Source organism: Stegostoma tigrinum, chromosome 6 (assembly GCF_030684315.1).
Source record: "Stegostoma tigrinum isolate sSteTig4 chromosome 6, sSteTig4.hap1, whole genome shotgun sequence".
NCBI lineage: Eukaryota > Metazoa > Chordata > Chondrichthyes > Orectolobiformes > Stegostomatidae > Stegostoma > Stegostoma tigrinum.
Genome location: NC_081359.1, coordinates 64,738,129 through 64,753,974, shown reverse-complemented (window position 1 = coordinate 64,753,974; position 15,846 = coordinate 64,738,129). Strand labels below are relative to the sequence as shown.

Genomic DNA, 15,846 nt, shown 5'->3' with positions numbered 1-15,846 from the left:
GCCAGGGAGATGGCATTTGTGATGGTAGGCAAATTGCAAGGGATCAAGGCAAACTGAGAGGCTAGAGTTGATGTGAACCATGACTAACCTATTGAAACATTTCACCATTATGGACTTTAGAGTCTTGGGTGGTAGTCATTGAGGCACACTGCATGTGTTTTCTTTGGCACTGGGATGTTGGCAGTGTTCTTGAAGCAGGTGAGGGCTTCAGATCTTGTAAGGAGAGGTTAAAAATGTCAGAAAATACTCCTACCAGTTGGTACGTGCAGGATCTGAGTGCGTGGCCGGGGACTCTGTTTAGGCTAGTTGCCTTCTGTGAGTTCACTCTCAAAACAGGTCGAATTGACCTCTGTAATGATGATTGATGGAACAGGTGCATCCAAGACTTTCGGGGCAGATGACCTCATTTCACTGACCTTCTGTTCGAAACAAGCATAAAACGCATTAAACGGATCAGGGATGGATGTATTTCCATCTGGTATTCTGTTCTGCTTCACTTTGTAGCCTGTTAAGTCATGTAATCCCTGCCACAAACAGTGGGTGTATGTGTAGTTAGTTTGGGTCTCTAGTCCTGCATCCAGAGTTATTTCATTGTGGTAACAGGTATCCTGTTTGATGTCAATGAACTGCATGTGGATTTCAGAACAAGAAGCAAAATGGGAAATTGGGTGAAGACACAAACATGCTTCCTTCGCTCTAGTACTGGAGATTGATCAAACTGTTAGAGACAACTACCTGTGGTCATTCAAGCTTGTCCTTGGGATGGGGGTCCAGATAGAGTACATCTGGCTGTTGAACATGACAGTGATGTAATTGAAACCCAATTAAATTGGCCTAAAACATATTTTACATTACATGAACACAGCCAAAACAAGAAGAGGCGCAAAGAAACAGTTTAAAAAGGATGTCATTGCTGCTGTCATTAGGGTGTTGCAGTCAAACACTCCAGAGTCATGCTCAGATATCTGGACCGTTGCTCACAAGGCTGCTAAGCAGGCAATGTCTTTGTGAATATGTATTATTGTTTAGTAATTTAACAAAGTTGCACCTCATTTAGTGTAACAATATCTGAGTTGTTATGTGCCTGTGACGTGTACAGACAAGAACATCATTGATGGGCGCCTATCTGTAAAAAGCTGTGCAGGTTAGATGGGTTTACCATGCTAAACTGTTCTATATATCTAGGGATTTGCAGGTTAGGTGGTTTAGCTATAATAAATGCAGGATTTCAGGGATAGGGTATCGGTCTAAGTGGGATTTTCTTCAGAGGGTTGGTGTAGACTCAATTTGCCAAATGGCCTCAATCTACATTGTAGGGATTCTATTCTATGATTCTCTCTCTTTTAAATGAACTTCTAAATATCTGCCCAAATCTTTCCTTGTGTTGCTTCATGTCAAATCTTTGTCTGATCTTGCTCATCAGATAGTTTTGGTAGGGTTGTACATATGTGGTTAGCGGACCTGAACCAGATGTTTCTGCTACAAATACAGCAGAATAACACAGATGACTGGGTTTGGAATGATTTTCCAACCTTGTGTCTTTGCTCCACTTTTAAGGCGTACTTACTTTCCAAGGAGGTTGCATTGTTTTTACTTTGTTGTGGATGATGCAGTGATCCTGGTGAGCACCTCCCATATCTCAAGAACAAAACTCAAAACTGCTTAGTTAAATCTTTACTATTATAGCATTTTTTGACCATCATGAAACTGCACTCAAGGCTGAAGCTCTGTATAGAACATTTCACCAAAATCAGTTTTAGTTGTCTTAACATAGTGTTGATGTATTGTTTGCCAGCTCAGATGAGTATCTCATCTTGACCCATCAGATCGTCTTCTGTAAATGTTTTGTTGGTAGCTTCTCACAAGGGAATTTTGAAGGAGGTGGCCAACAAGGACAGGTGATCATCAAATGAATTAAAATAAGAGGAACAAATTTCCCTTAAGTGAGTCCTTAGAAGGCATGGAGATCAATATTTCCGGAAGATTATTCTAGTCACTGATTCTTCTTTGGTAAAAAAAAACAGTATTGAGGTGTAGAGATAGTAGGAACTGCAGATGCTGGAGAATCTGAGATTTCTGATGAAGTGTCTAGGCCCAAAAGGTCAGCCTTCCTGCTCCTCTGCTGCTGTTTGGCCTGCTGTGTTTATCCAGCTCTACACCTTGTTATCTCATTATCGAGGTGTATATAGTTCAAACTTCGATTATGAATTCTTCAAACCTAATCATTTTGAGCCTGTAGTGAAAGTAGTTGAGTCTGTTGGAATGTTGTTGATGTCCAGGTGTCACATGCATTGAGGCAGGCTAGGCAAGACTTGCAGTTCCGGAGACTGGCTCCTCTTCATTCCAGGCTTGATTTTCAAAACCTGCCAAATATTTGCAATGATAAATATTTGCGCGTATCGCACTGAGATAAGTGAATTTATCCATAACTGCTCATTGGCTCGATATGCGTCAGATACAACACCAAGTTACGACATGTTAAAAATCTGAGAATCGGGCAAAATGCTGGAAAGGCCGTGAGCGCCCCCGCCCGGCAGGCGGACAATATTTGTGCATGCTCAAAAGTGGCGGATTGATCTTGGTATAGGAGCGCAGCGCAGGCGCATTCAAGGCGGGACGCAGTTTGTGACAGGCGCAGGAGCGTTCTGGGCGGTATTCAGTTTGAGAAGGGCGCAGGCGCAGAAACGACTGGGGTAAGCGTGGAGTTGAGAGAGGCCTGGTCCCGGCGAGAAGGCTGGAGGCCTCAGGCTGGTGAGGGCGACTGAAGTCTCAGTGACCCTTCATCATGTCCGTGTTTCACGATGAGGTGGAAATCGAGGATTTCGAGTACGATGAAGAGACGGAGAGTTATTATTATCCGTGTCCGTGTGGCGACAAATTCGTCATTAGCAAGGTGGGAGCGGCGGAGCGGTTTCTGCCGACTGTAACTCACTCTCATTAGTATCACGGCTGTAAGCGACTCAACAGAAATAAATAAGGTTTAATTAATGGGAGTGATTTAATCTTCTAACGTGAGATCGCCTCTAAAAGGCACGTCAATGAGTGAGTAATTATAAGTGAAGAGTTTCGCTGTATTCCTCAGTCAGAGGTGATTTATTTGGTTATAGTCTCACTTGGGTAAATGCTGTTATTATAAGATAATAAAATGTGAGGCTGGATGAACACAGCAGGCCAAGCAGCATCTCAGGAGCACAAAAGCTTACGTTTCGGGCCTAGACCCTTCATCAGAGAGGGGGATGGGGAGCGGGTTCTGAAATAAATAGGGAGAGAGGGGGAGGCGGACGGAAGATAGAGAGAAAAGAAGATAGGTGGAGAGAGTATAAGTGGGGAGGTAGGGAGGGGATAGGTCAGTCCAGGGAAGACGGACAGGTCAAGCAGGTGGGATGAGGTTAGTAGGTAGCTGGGGGTGCAGCTTGGGGTGGGAGGAAGGGATGGGTGAGAGGAAGAACTGGTTAGGGAGGCGGAGACAGGTTGGACTGGTTTTGGGATGCAGTGGGTGGGGGGGAAGAGCTGGGCTGGTTGTGTGGTGCAGTTGGGGAAGGGGAGATTTTGAAACTGGTGAAGTCCACATTGATACCATTAGGCTGCAGGGTTCCCAGGCGGAATATGAGTTGCTGTTCCTGCAACCTTCGGGTGGCATCATTGTGGCAGTGCAGGAGGCCCATGATGGACATGTCATCTAAAGAATGGGAGGGGGAGTGGAAATGGTTTGCGACTGGGAGGTGCAGTTGTTTGTTGCGAACTGAGCGGAGGTGTTCTGTAAAGCGGTCTCCAAGCCTCCGCTTGGTTTCCCCAATGTAGAGGAAGCCACGCCGGGTACAGTGGATGCAATATACCACATTGGCGGATGTGCAGGTGAACCTCTGCTTAATGTGGAATGTCATCTTGGGGCCTGGGATAGGGGTGAGGGAGGAGGTGTGGGGGCAAGTGTAGCATTTCCTGCGGTTGCAGGGGAAAGTGCTGGGTGTGGTGGGGTTGGAGGGCAGTGTGGAGCGAACTAGGGAGTCACGGAGAGAGTGGTCTCTCCGGAAAGCAGACGGGTGGGGATGGAAAAATGTCTTGGGTGGTGGGGTCGGATTGTAAATGGCGGAAGTGTCGGAGGATGATGCGTTGTATCTGGAGGTTGGTAGGGTGGTGTGTGAGAACGAGGGGGATCGTCTTTGGGCGGTTGTGGCAGGGGCGGGGTGTGAGGGACGTGTTGCGGGAAATACAGGAGACGCGGTCAAGGGCGTTCTCGATCACTGTGGGGGGAAAGTTGCGGTCCTTGAAGAACTTGGACATCTGGGATGTGCGGGAGTGGAATGTCTTATCGTGGGAGCAGATGCGGCGGAGGCGGAGGAATTGGGAATAGGGGATGGAATTTTTGCAGGAGGTTGGGTGGGAGGAGGTGTATTCTAGGTAGCTGTGGGAGTCGGTGGGCTCGAAATGGACATCAGTTACAAGCTGGTTGCCTGAGATGGAGACTGAGAGGTCCAGGAAGGTGAGGGATGTGCTGGAGATGGCCCAGGTGAACTGAAGGTTGGGGTGGAAGGTGTTGGTGAAGTGGATGAACTATTCGAGCTCCTCTGGGGAGCAAGAGGCGGCGCCGATACAGTCATCAATGTACCGGAGGAAGAGGTGGGGTTTGGGGCCTGTGTAGGTGCGGAAGAGGGACTGTTCCACGTAACCTACAAAGAGGCAGGCATAGCTGGGGCCCATGCGGGTGCCCATGGCCACCCCCTTAGTCTGTAGGAAGTGGGACATCCCTCACCTTCCTGGACCTCTCAGTCTCCATCTCAGGCAACCAGCTTGTAACTTATGTCCATTTCGAGCCCACCGACTCGCACAGCTACCTAGAATACACCTCCTCCCACCCACCCTCCTGCAAAAATTCCATCCCCTATTCCCAATTCCTCCGCCTCCGCCGCATCTGCTCCCACGATAAGACATTCCACTCCCGCACATCCCAGATGTCCAAGTTCTTCAAGGACCGCAACTTTCCCCCCACAGTGATCGAGAACGCCCTTGACCGCGTCTCCTGTATTTCCCGCAACACGTCCCTCACACCCCGCCCCCGCCACAACCGCCCAAAGACGATCTCCCTCGTTCTCACACACCACCCTACCAACCTCCAGATACAATGCATCATCCTCCGACACTTTCGCCATTTACAATCCGACCCCACCACCCAAGACATTTTTCCATCTCCACCCCTGTCTGCTTTCCGGAGAGACCACTCTCTCCGTGACTCCCTTGTTCGCTCCACGCTGCCCTCCAACCCCACCACACCCGGCACCTTCCGCTACAACCGCAGGAAGTGCTACACTTGCCCCCACACCACCTCCCTCACCCCTATCCCAGGCCCCAAGATGACATTCCACATTAAGCAGAGGTTCACCTGCACATCCGCCAATGTGGTATACTGCATCCACTGTACCCGGTGTGGCTTCCTCTACATTGGGGAAACCAAGCGGAGGCTTGGAGACCGCTTTGCAGAACACCTCCGCTCAGTTCGCAACAAACAACTGCACCTCCCAGTACAAACCATTTCCACTCCCCCTCCCATTCTTTAGATGACATGTCCATCATGGGCCTCCTGCAGTGCCACAATGATGCCTCCCGAAGGTTGCAGGAACAGCAACTCATATTCCGCCTGGGAACCCTGCAGCCTAATGGTATCAATGTGGACTTCACCAGTTTCAAAATCTCCCCTTCCCCAACTGCATCCCTAAACCAGCCCAGTTCGTCTCCCCCCCCCCCCCCCCACTGCACCAAACAACCAGCCCAGCTCTCTTCCCCCCCACCCACCCACCCACCCACCCACCCACCCACCAACCACATCCCAAAACCAGTCCAACCTGTCTCTGCCTCCCTAACCGGTTCTCCCTCTCACCCGTCCCTTCCTCCCACCCCAAGCCGCACCCCCATCTACCTACTAACCTCATCCCACCTCCTTGGCCTGTCCGTCTTCCCTGGACTGACCTATCCCCTCCCCACCTATACTCTCCCCACCTGTCTTCTTTACTCTCCATCTTTGGTCCGCCTCCCCCTCTCTCCCTATTTATTCCAGTTCCCTCTCCCCATCCCCCTCTCTGATGAAGGGTCTAGGCCCGAAACGTCAGCTTTTGAGATGCTGCTTGGCCTGCTGTGTTCATCCAGCCTCACATTTTATTATCTTGGAATTCTCCAGCATCTGCAGTTCCCATTATCGCTGTTATTATAAACTGCCTTATTGGGTACATGATAAACTTTTTGCTTCTTTCTCTGGATATTACGGTGTTAATGGAGAGTCAGAAGAGTGTTGGAATAAAAACTGAAAGAACTGCGGATGCTGTAAATCAGGACAAAAACCAAGTTGCGGAAAAGCTCAGCAGGTCTGCCAGCATCTGTGGAGGAGAAATCGGCGTTAACGTTTCAGGGTCCGGCAACCCTTCCCTAGAACTGATGATGGCTGGGAAAATGTCAGTTTATAGGCAGAAAATAGGGAGGTGGGTGGCACAGGGAGTAAATGATTGGGTAGATCCCAAAGAGAGTGAAAAACAGTTGGACAAAGGAGTTGCTAACAGTCAGGCTGGGAGGGTGAATAGTTGTTAATATTAGTGACTAACAACAGGGGTGTGTAATAACATGTTATGGGGTGGGGGGCTGGGACATGAGAGAGTTTAGGCTGTAAAATTATTGAACTCAGTATTGAGTCTGGAGTGCTGTAGGGTCCCCAAGTGGAAAAAGAGGTGTTCCTCCAGCTTGTGTTGGGCTTCACTGGAACAGTATAGTAAGCCAGAGATGGAGATGTTGGCCAGGGAGCAGGGTGGTGCATTGATGTGGCAGGCAACAGATAGTTCAGGGACTTTATTGCGAACAGAACGTAGATGTTCTGCGAAGCAGTTGCCAAGTCTACACTGTTTCCCCAATATAGAGGAGACCACATTGTGAGCAGCGAATGCAGTAGACTAGATTCTTAGAAGTGCAGGTGAAGTGTTGCTTCACCTGAACAGTATGTTTGGGCCCTTGGATTCTGGAGAGGGAGGAGGTAAATGGGCAGGTGTTGCACCTTCACCTGTTACTGGGGAGGTGTTGGGGGGTGATGGAAGTGTGGACCAGGGTGTCCCAGAGGGAACAGTCCTTGTGGAAGGTGGACAAGGGAGGGGAGGGGAATATGTGTCTGGTGGTGGCATCTTGCTGGAGGTGGAGGAAATTGCATCTGGTGATCTTCTGGATGTGGATGCTGTTGGGATCGTAGGTGGGGATGTGGGGAACCCTATTGCTGTTGTGGGAGGGAAGAGAAGGGGTGAGGGCGGAAGTGTGGGAGATAGATCGGACCCAGTTGAGGACCCTGTCGACAGTAGAGTTGAAGAATCCTTGGTTGAGGAAAAAGGTGGACATTTCAGAGGCTCCCATGTTGAAGTTGTCTTCATTTGAACGTATGCAACGGAGATGGAGGAACTGAGGGAATGGGATGGAGTCTTTACATGAAGTGGGGTGTGAGGATGTATAGTCCAGGTAGCTGTGGGAGTCAGTGGGTTTGTAATGGATATTAGTGGCCAGTCTATCCCCAGAAATGTTGAGGAAAGGAAGGGAGGAGTCAGAGATAGACCAGGTGAAAGTGAAGACAGGGTGGAATTTGGAGGTGAAACTGAAGTTTTCCAATTCCAGACGAGAGAGGAAAGCAGCACCAATGAATCGGAGAAAGGGTTGTGGGTGGGGGCTGGAATAGGACTGGAACAAGGAATGTTCCACGGACCCCATGAAGAGACAGGCATGACTAGGGCCCATGTGGGTACCCATGGTAACCCCTCTTATCTGAAAAAGGTGAGAAGAGTTGAAAGAGAAGTTGTTGAGAGTGAGGACAAGCTTGACCAACTGGAGGAGGGTGGTGATGGTTCAGATCTTTGCCCCAGGAAGAAGCAGAGAGCCCTAAGACCCTCCTGGTGGTGAATGGATGTGTAAAGCATTTGCACATCCATGGTAAAGAGCAGGTGGCTGGAGCCAGTAAACTGGAAGCTTTGAAACCGGTATAGGCATCAGATGAATCATGGATGTTTGTGGGTAGGGATTGGACCATAGTGGGGGCTGGGGGGAAGACTGAGTCAAGGTAGGAAGAGATGAGTTCTGTGGGGCATGAGCAGGCTGAAATAATGGGTCTATCTAGACAGTCCTGTTTATGGATTTTTGGCAGGAGCTAGAAATGAGCTGTGCTGGGTTGGGGGACTATTATTTTGGAAACGGATGTGGGGGGAGATTACTGGTTGAAATCGTAACCATAGTGGATACAATGGCCTGATGTGTCATGGTCTGGGGAAGGTAGGAGAAGGTATCTGAGATCTAGCGCTCAGCGTCTGCAAGGTAGAAGTCAGTACGCCAGACAGTGTCGGAATAGTTGAACGAAGGCAACGCACTGAATACTGGACAGCTGAAACAAACTCCGAGAATTCTGGAGAGAACTTATCACATCTTGCAACATCTGTGGAGACAGAAATAAAATTAACCTTTTGAGTCTGGAATGACTGTTCAGGACTGTGCAGTTGAAGGTCAGTTCTGAAGAAGAATTATCTGTTAATTGTTTGACTTTCCACAACTGCTGCCAGAGCTGCTTGAGTTTCTCAGCATTCTTTGTGATTAGAATAGTTGAGCTTGCAAGTGAGGATTTCAGCATCAGATGGACCCACTCAAGTTAGAGATAGGAAGTGTTACCAAGATTGAAACAATTAGTCATGATAGAGGGTATACACTTATAGTTGATTAAGTTGTGATGTTTTGCTCAAATGAAAGGTTTTTTTGGTTCAGCATTAGGAATCAAATTGATTTTATTCATCCAGGGAATATGGGTGATGCTGGATTGGCCAGCATTTGTTGTCTATCCTTAATTGCTATTGAAAATGTGGCAGTGAGTTGCATGTTTGAACTGCTGCAGTCCAATTGCTGCAGGTGTGCTCTGACGGTCAGTGTGGACTTGTTGAGCCAAAGGGCCTGTTTCCATACTGTAGGGGGATATGAATCATCCCAAGTTTAATAAAATCCAGGTCTTCCTGCAGTTGGACATGGACTGGTTCAGTATCTGAAGAGTCAGGAATGGTGCTGAACCTTGTGCAATAATCGGCAAACATCCCCACTTCCGACCTTATTATGGAGGAAACCTGCATCGATGGAGCAGCTAAAGATGGTTGGGCCTAGGACTGTACCCTGAAAAACACCTACGGAGGTGTCCTGGTGCTGAGATAACTGACCTCAAACAATCACCGCTATTTTCCTTTGTGTTGGCTATGATTCCAACCAGCAGAGTTTTCCCTAATTTGTATTGACCCTAGTTTTGCTACTTTTCCTTGACCCCAATGCTTGGCCACTTGCAGCCTGATGTTAAGAGCTGTGAAGCTTGCTTCACCTCTGGAATTAACTTGCTTGTCTACGTTTGAACCAAGTCTGTAATGAAGTCAGGAGTTTAGTGGCCCTGGCAGAACCCAAACTCAGTTTCAGTGAGCAGGTTTTTGCTAAGCTAGTGCTGTTTGGCTGGTGTGTGGATCACCTTGTCAATTTATTGATTTGACCAAGGTTAAGTATATGGGTTAGTAATTGGCTGGGTTGGATTTGCCCTGCCTTTGGTGCACAGGACATCCAGGGCTTTTTTTTCACATTACTGAATAGATGCCTGTGTTGTAAATGTACTGAAACAGCTTGGCTAGACGAATGGAAATTTTCAGTGCGCACACACTTAAAACCAAGAACTGTGAATGCTGGAGATCTGAAACTAAAACAAATCTCTGGTACTTCAGAACTGTCCTGAAGAAGGATCTCTAGGCTCAAAGCATTAACTCTGCTTCCTTTCCACAGATGCTGCAAGACCTGCTGAGTTTCTCCATCAATTTCTGTCTTTGTTTTTATTTTTGTTTTACATGTGCCTGGTGTAACTTCTTCCAAACCCTGCTGTACTGTCCATTGAACTAGGACTGATTCCTTGGCTTCTGGTAATGACCGAGGGGAATATGTCAGGCTGTGAGGTTACATATTGTGTTCGAGACAACTTAGCTGCTGCTGAAGGCCTACAGCATCATGCATGCCCATTCTTGTAACCAGATCTGTTCAGAGTTTGATTTCTATTTAGGATGGTGATTATGCTACACAACAGTGGAGGACACCCTTAACTTTAAGTCAGGATTTCACCTCCATAAATACTGTGCGGTGGCCGTTCTTATTGGTTCTGTAGTGGGCAGATGCAACTGTGGTTAGGATATTTGGAACGTCGAACTGTACAACACAGTACAGCCCTTTGGCCCACGATGTTGTGCCGAACTTTTACCCTAAACCTAAGATCTATCTAACCTCCACCCCTACCTTGTACTATGATCCATATGCCTTTCTATTAGCTGCTTAAATGCCCCTAATGAGGCTGACTCCACTACCCTCTCCAGCAATGCAATCCACACTCTGAGTAAAGAGCTTGACTCTGATGTCTCCCCTGTATCTACCTCCACTCACTTTAAAACTATGCCCCCTCGTAATAGGTATCTCCACCCTAGGAAAAAGTCTCTGGCTATTTGTGAGGATGTGGTCGGTTATGTTTTCCGCCTTGTTGCTTCACTCCACAGTTGTTGTAGACTTAGTCTAGCAGCTATTTCCTTTAGAAACCGTTAAGCCCAATCATCAGTGGTGTGCTGAGCCACTCTGGCTGATGGACATTGAAGCCGCTGAGCTAGAGTACATTCTGCTCCCTTGCCACTCAGTACTTCCTCCAAGTGATGTTCAGAGTGAGGGAACACTGATTTACAGATCAAGATGGAAGATGGCACGTTCTAATCAGGAAGCTTTCTGTCCATATTTTACCAGAGTCACTGTTGATGGGTGATATATTCGAATTTTAAAGGAAGAATGAGGCAGGGTAAGATGATGGAGCAGTTGAATTAAACTGACGTGTCTTTGTGATAAGAGCCATAATTGTGAAGTGAGGAGATACCTGAGGAAGAAAAAATGTTTTAGAAATTTGTCTGAATCACTTTACATTGATAAGTAGTCACTAGTGGACAAGGATGGATCAATCTTGTCTGCCACAGTTGTTTCTTTGCTCTCAAGCACATAATCTTAAATGAGCAAAGGTCATCAAGGAATGGTCTGCACTTTATTGCCTGTGAAACCATAGTGGCCGAGCCAGTACATTTGGGGTTGGGGGAAAACTTGCAAGGACTACAAATAACTTTCTATGATTATCTTACAGGAAGACCTGGAAAATGGTGAAGAAGTTGCAACTTGCCCAAGTTGTTCTTTGATAATCAAAGTAATTTATGATAAAGTAAGTTTACTTGAATAATGTGCAAAACTGTCTCTTGCCTTTTAATGTGATATTTGGTATTGTGAAGTTTCCCCAATCCAAAAATTACTGATTCAGTAATCAATCATTATTAGTGGTACTATTGATTTCATATATATCCTCATCATAGATTTGTTTATAACATTCTCCATATTTATTTTCTGTGGACATACAGTATTTTTTAAAAAAGGGCATTTGGCTCTTCAGGTTTGCGCTGGCCAAAAATAAAATAAATCTCTATCCTGAAAGCAGTATTCAAGCTATGGCCTAACTAGTTAGTATTGTGTACATTTCCAGAAAAACATCTCCCTTTTTTTATTAGATTAGATTCCCTATGGTGTGGAAACAGGCCCTTCAGCCCAACAAGTCCACGCCACCCCTTGGAGCATCCCACCCAGACCCATCCCCTTTATAACCCACACACCCCTGAACACTACGGGCAATTTAGCATGGCCAATCCACCTTGCCTGCACATCTTTTGGACTGTGGGAGGAAACCGGAGCACCTGGAGGAAACCCACGCAGACGTGGGGAGAATGTGCAAACTCCACACAGACAGTCCCCCGAGGCTGGAATCAAACTGGGTCCGTGAGGCTGCAGTGCTAACCACTGATCCACCATGCCGCCCCATATAATGTCTCAGCTATTAAAAGTAAGCGTGCAGTATGCTGCCGTCTGTGAACGCATTCTCAGATCCTTCTCTTCCTCCATACTGCTCAATATTTTCTTACCATGCACTTTCCTAAATACAATATTTCACAGTCCATCAGATAAAATTTCATTTTCAGCTTTTTGCCCCCAACTTAACAAACCATACATATGTTCCTGTAATCTAAAGCTTTCCTCCTCGCCTTCAACTGCACCACTAATTTTTGTACCATTTGAGTACAAGTCACCCAAATTACAAAAAGTGTGGGACCAAGTATTGAACCCTGAAAATCTCCACTGGTAATGGCATTCATGCTGAGAAAGCACCTTAAAACATTACTAAGTTAATTTTGCACCCAAATTGGCACTATTTCTTGGGTACCACTGGCTTTCACATTTTTTTTGTTTATCCAACATCTTGACATCATGGTGACGTGAGGAGGATTTTCTGATTCAACGTGGTTTTCAGTATTTACCTGGGGGCGGGGGGGTGGAATTCCTGGGTATTTTCTCTTTAATTGTACTTATGTTATTAACTGGTCGAGTCAGTTTTCCATCAGAGGAAGGAATGGGCTTCTAGGTTTTCACTTCCTCAAATGAAAGTTATCTTCTCATATGATTGACTTAATGTAGTATTTTGACAGTTCTGCTGGCTGATCTTGAATCAGTTCCATTTTTAATTGGATTGAGGGTATTTTAACCAGTGCTTTACAGATTTTCAGTGATTTGTCAATTTGTTCATGAAAACTGCAAAAAGCAGTCTTGCTAATTCAAGAAGTTTGTAGGAAATATTGTACATTTATGATTTATCTGAAATCTTGGTGCATTTTGTTACAGGATCAGTTCATGTCTGGAGAAATAGTGGAAATGGTGACTACGGATAAATTAGAAAAAATGAAATGCTGATTGCTGTGACGCACTCTTCTGATGAATACATGAGGCATCTTCTACTAAGGACAAACATCTAATGAATCAACATGTACGTGGAAGTGAAATGCAGTTACTACAACTGTGTTTGGAGTTGTAGTTTACCTAATGTGAGCTACTCTCCCCAAATACTGATTCATTCAGTTAAATATGCAAAAAGAAGGCCAAAACCAATAAAATAAAATAAACAAACCATCACTTATTCAGAAGTTCAAAAAAAACTACAGATATTTGGAAACCAGAGTGTAGCAGAACTACTCAACAGGTCAGGAGATGTGTGGAGACTGAGTTAATGTTTCAGTTCTGGTACAAGGTAATCTCAAACCAAAATATAAACACTTTTTCTTCAAAGATATTTCCTAACCTGCTGTGTGTTTGCAGCTTTATTTTTCTTGTTTTCGTTAACTCATTTGTTGTATGGTTCCAAGAAGTTGTTTTGGGCATTCACCCAACACTCCTGTTATGCTGGTAAAGAATGAGAAAATTTGGGATTCTCTCAGAAAATCAGAGATGGTAGATATCATTTTCCTTTTTCTGGTCGTCATTGTTTGGGTTTGAAATGCTCTTGCTGAGCAAACTTTCCATGGCTATTTGTTTACAATTGGAAATTAGAATGTAGTTAACTTCCTTGTACTAAGGTTTCTGATCCTCTGATCAGGTTGGGAGAATTGATTTTGACTTATAGTTTTGAGAGTCTTGATGTGGATTTGTGCAATGTATTTTGTTCAGTGTTCTAAAAGTGCAAAATATGCAACATTGAGGGAGAACATAATTTATTGAATGATCCTGTAATAATTACAGGCTTATAATTGTTGAGTAACGTTTGATATATGCAAACTGCCTTCCACAAAAATAATAGAATCCTAAATTGACAATGCCGAAAGTTCAAGTAGTTCTTTAGCATGGTTAGAATTCAATACAACCTGTATTCACTGATGCTTCATTTGTTTTCTGGGTTCCTGACCTCCTGGAGTCCACAGTAAATTATAAAGACTTTTTGGAAGTCGATTCTTTGCACACTTTGAGGTAGCTTACTGGTCTGACAGACTGTATACAGGGGACTACTGCAAATAGATTTTAAACGGGAGCTATCTTTACAGTTTTTCTAATTTAATCATTTTGGTAAATGAAATTTACATGTTATCTAATTGGGAATTGTTAAAGTACATAAAATAGACATTGAAACTTTTTATCTTGTGTTCTTCAGGAGCACAATAATACCAAATTTCAAAAGGAATGGTCAATCATTGAAAATCAATCAGCATCTTATACTCATGTAAGCTGGTGCTCCCTTTGAAATTGGTATTGTTGTATCGGTACTGGTGCAAGCTGAAAAGCTTTGACAAAATGTCTTTTTTCTTTTAGCAATATTCAGGTTAAATTGCTGAGGTGAAAAAAAGGACAGACGGTTTTGAATCACTGACTTTTCAGTTTTTGTTCATGCTTGTAATTTTTCTTAACTTTTTGGTTTGTAATACAATATTTTATTAAAACAGTTCTGCTCTTATGTATCTGTATCTTGAGTTTTTTTTTGTTTGTGGCCTAAAGTAGTGCTTATCAAAGTCAATGGTCACAATATACAGAAAAATGTATAGCGCTGCTGTCAGGTTCCTTTGTGTTCGGAGTATTCAGCTCTGTAACACTGTCCATGAGTTGGCTCAACAATCCCAGTTTGGTATATTAAGGCTTTATTGTGACTCTAGTAGAATGATCCGTACACACAGAAAGAAGGATGAGTATTTATTTAGCACTTCATTTTGAGGTTTTCCAATCAAAAAGAGCTCTGAGGAAGAGTTGCAATAGACTCAAACATTTTCTCTCATACTGCCAGACCTGCCAAGTTTGTTCAGTGCTTTGTTTTTACTCTCCAATCACTTACTTTTGAACAGCCAATGAAATACTTTAAGTATATTCACTGTTGTAATGTAAAAACACTACCTCCTGCTATAGCATGTCCATACCACTGACAGCATCAAGATATGCCTGGACTGCACTGGAATCAGAAGTTGGAATCAAGTATCTTGTTGTGCCCCATTGCTCACCGCCCTCTTGTCTGCTTGCCATGCTGCCCACTCAAATTATATGTAGAGTACATTGATGGTAAATGCAGGCTAGACCGAGACACTCTTAGCCATATCAGATAGGTGTTAAAGATCTGTTGGTATTATCCCCAGTATCCCAACATTTATTTCTCAATCAACATCATTTTAAAAATAACTGGCCATTGTCACTGCTGTATTTGCATTCACTCGACAGTGCTTCGGTTTAACATCATCCAAAATGTGGTACTTCTGCAATGTTCCCAGGGCTTGAGTGCAAAAATCCGGGTTGATATACAGAGTTTCACTAAGGAGTCAGCATATTAGTTGAGGGATAAATTTTAAGACAGTGGGGACACACTGATCACACTGTGGGAGATACTGTCTTTTGAACGTGATACTAAATTGAGGCTCCCCCTCCTTGCTAAGGTTAATGTAGAAGACCTCATGGTACTATTAAGAAGAGGAATAAGGGAGTTAGGCCTTCCGTACAATATTTATCTGCAGTCACTCACTAACATAAAAACAAACTATCTTTGTCTTTATCACATCTATGATTTTGCAAGTCTGCTGAGCTCAAACTGGCTGCCGTATTTCCTACATTATAATCGTGACTGCACCTATAAAAGTACTTTGTTGATCGTAACATGCTTTGGAACATCTGGTGTTGGTTTATTTCTTTTGAAGCACTCTTTCAGTAATTTCACAAGCTTGAAATCTGTGTCCTGGTGTGAAACTTGACTGAGGCAAACTACTAATTAGCAGGGCTGACAGTGTTCAATCAGCAATTAACAATCAAGTTTGTCATCACCCAGTCAAATCCTCTGGATGCAGGAGGACATGGAAGGTTTTATTCAAAAAAGAAATCTGTTTCATTCTTTTCATGACTCCGCACTTACGCACTTCTCTTTTCTGTGATGTGTGAATATTCCTGCATCAGCTGAAACTCTGTCTAGCT

General features: G+C 44.7%; 1 protein-coding gene across 1 annotated transcript; it reads left to right on the top strand.

The window, feature by feature from the left end:
- The first annotated feature begins 2,646 nt into the window (after nt 1-2,646).
- dph3 (diphthamide biosynthesis 3) lies at nt 2,647-14,356 on the top strand. Its single transcript, XM_048532443.2, has 3 exons — nt 2,647-2,893; nt 11,183-11,257; nt 12,760-14,356. The coding sequence occupies exons 1-3, from the start codon at nt 2,786-2,788 to the stop codon at nt 12,826-12,828; spliced, it is 252 nt and encodes an 83-aa protein (XP_048388400.1). The 5' UTR covers nt 2,647-2,785; the 3' UTR covers nt 12,829-14,356.
- Nucleotides 14,357-15,846: the final 1,490 nt, after the last annotated feature.

Excerpts from the sequence above, each read along its gene's own strand:
- dph3 (XM_048532443.2), top strand. The coding sequence starts at position 2,786 with ATGTCCGTGTTTCACGATGAGGTGGAAATCGAGGATTTCGAGTACGAT. Across the intron at positions 2,894-11,182 it reads ACAAATTCGTCATTAGCAAG|GAAGACCTGGAAAATGGTGA; the intron begins GTGGGAGCGGCG and ends ATTATCTTACAG. Across the intron at positions 11,258-12,759 it reads TCAAAGTAATTTATGATAAA|GATCAGTTCATGTCTGGAGA; the intron begins GTAAGTTTACTT and ends ATTTTGTTACAG.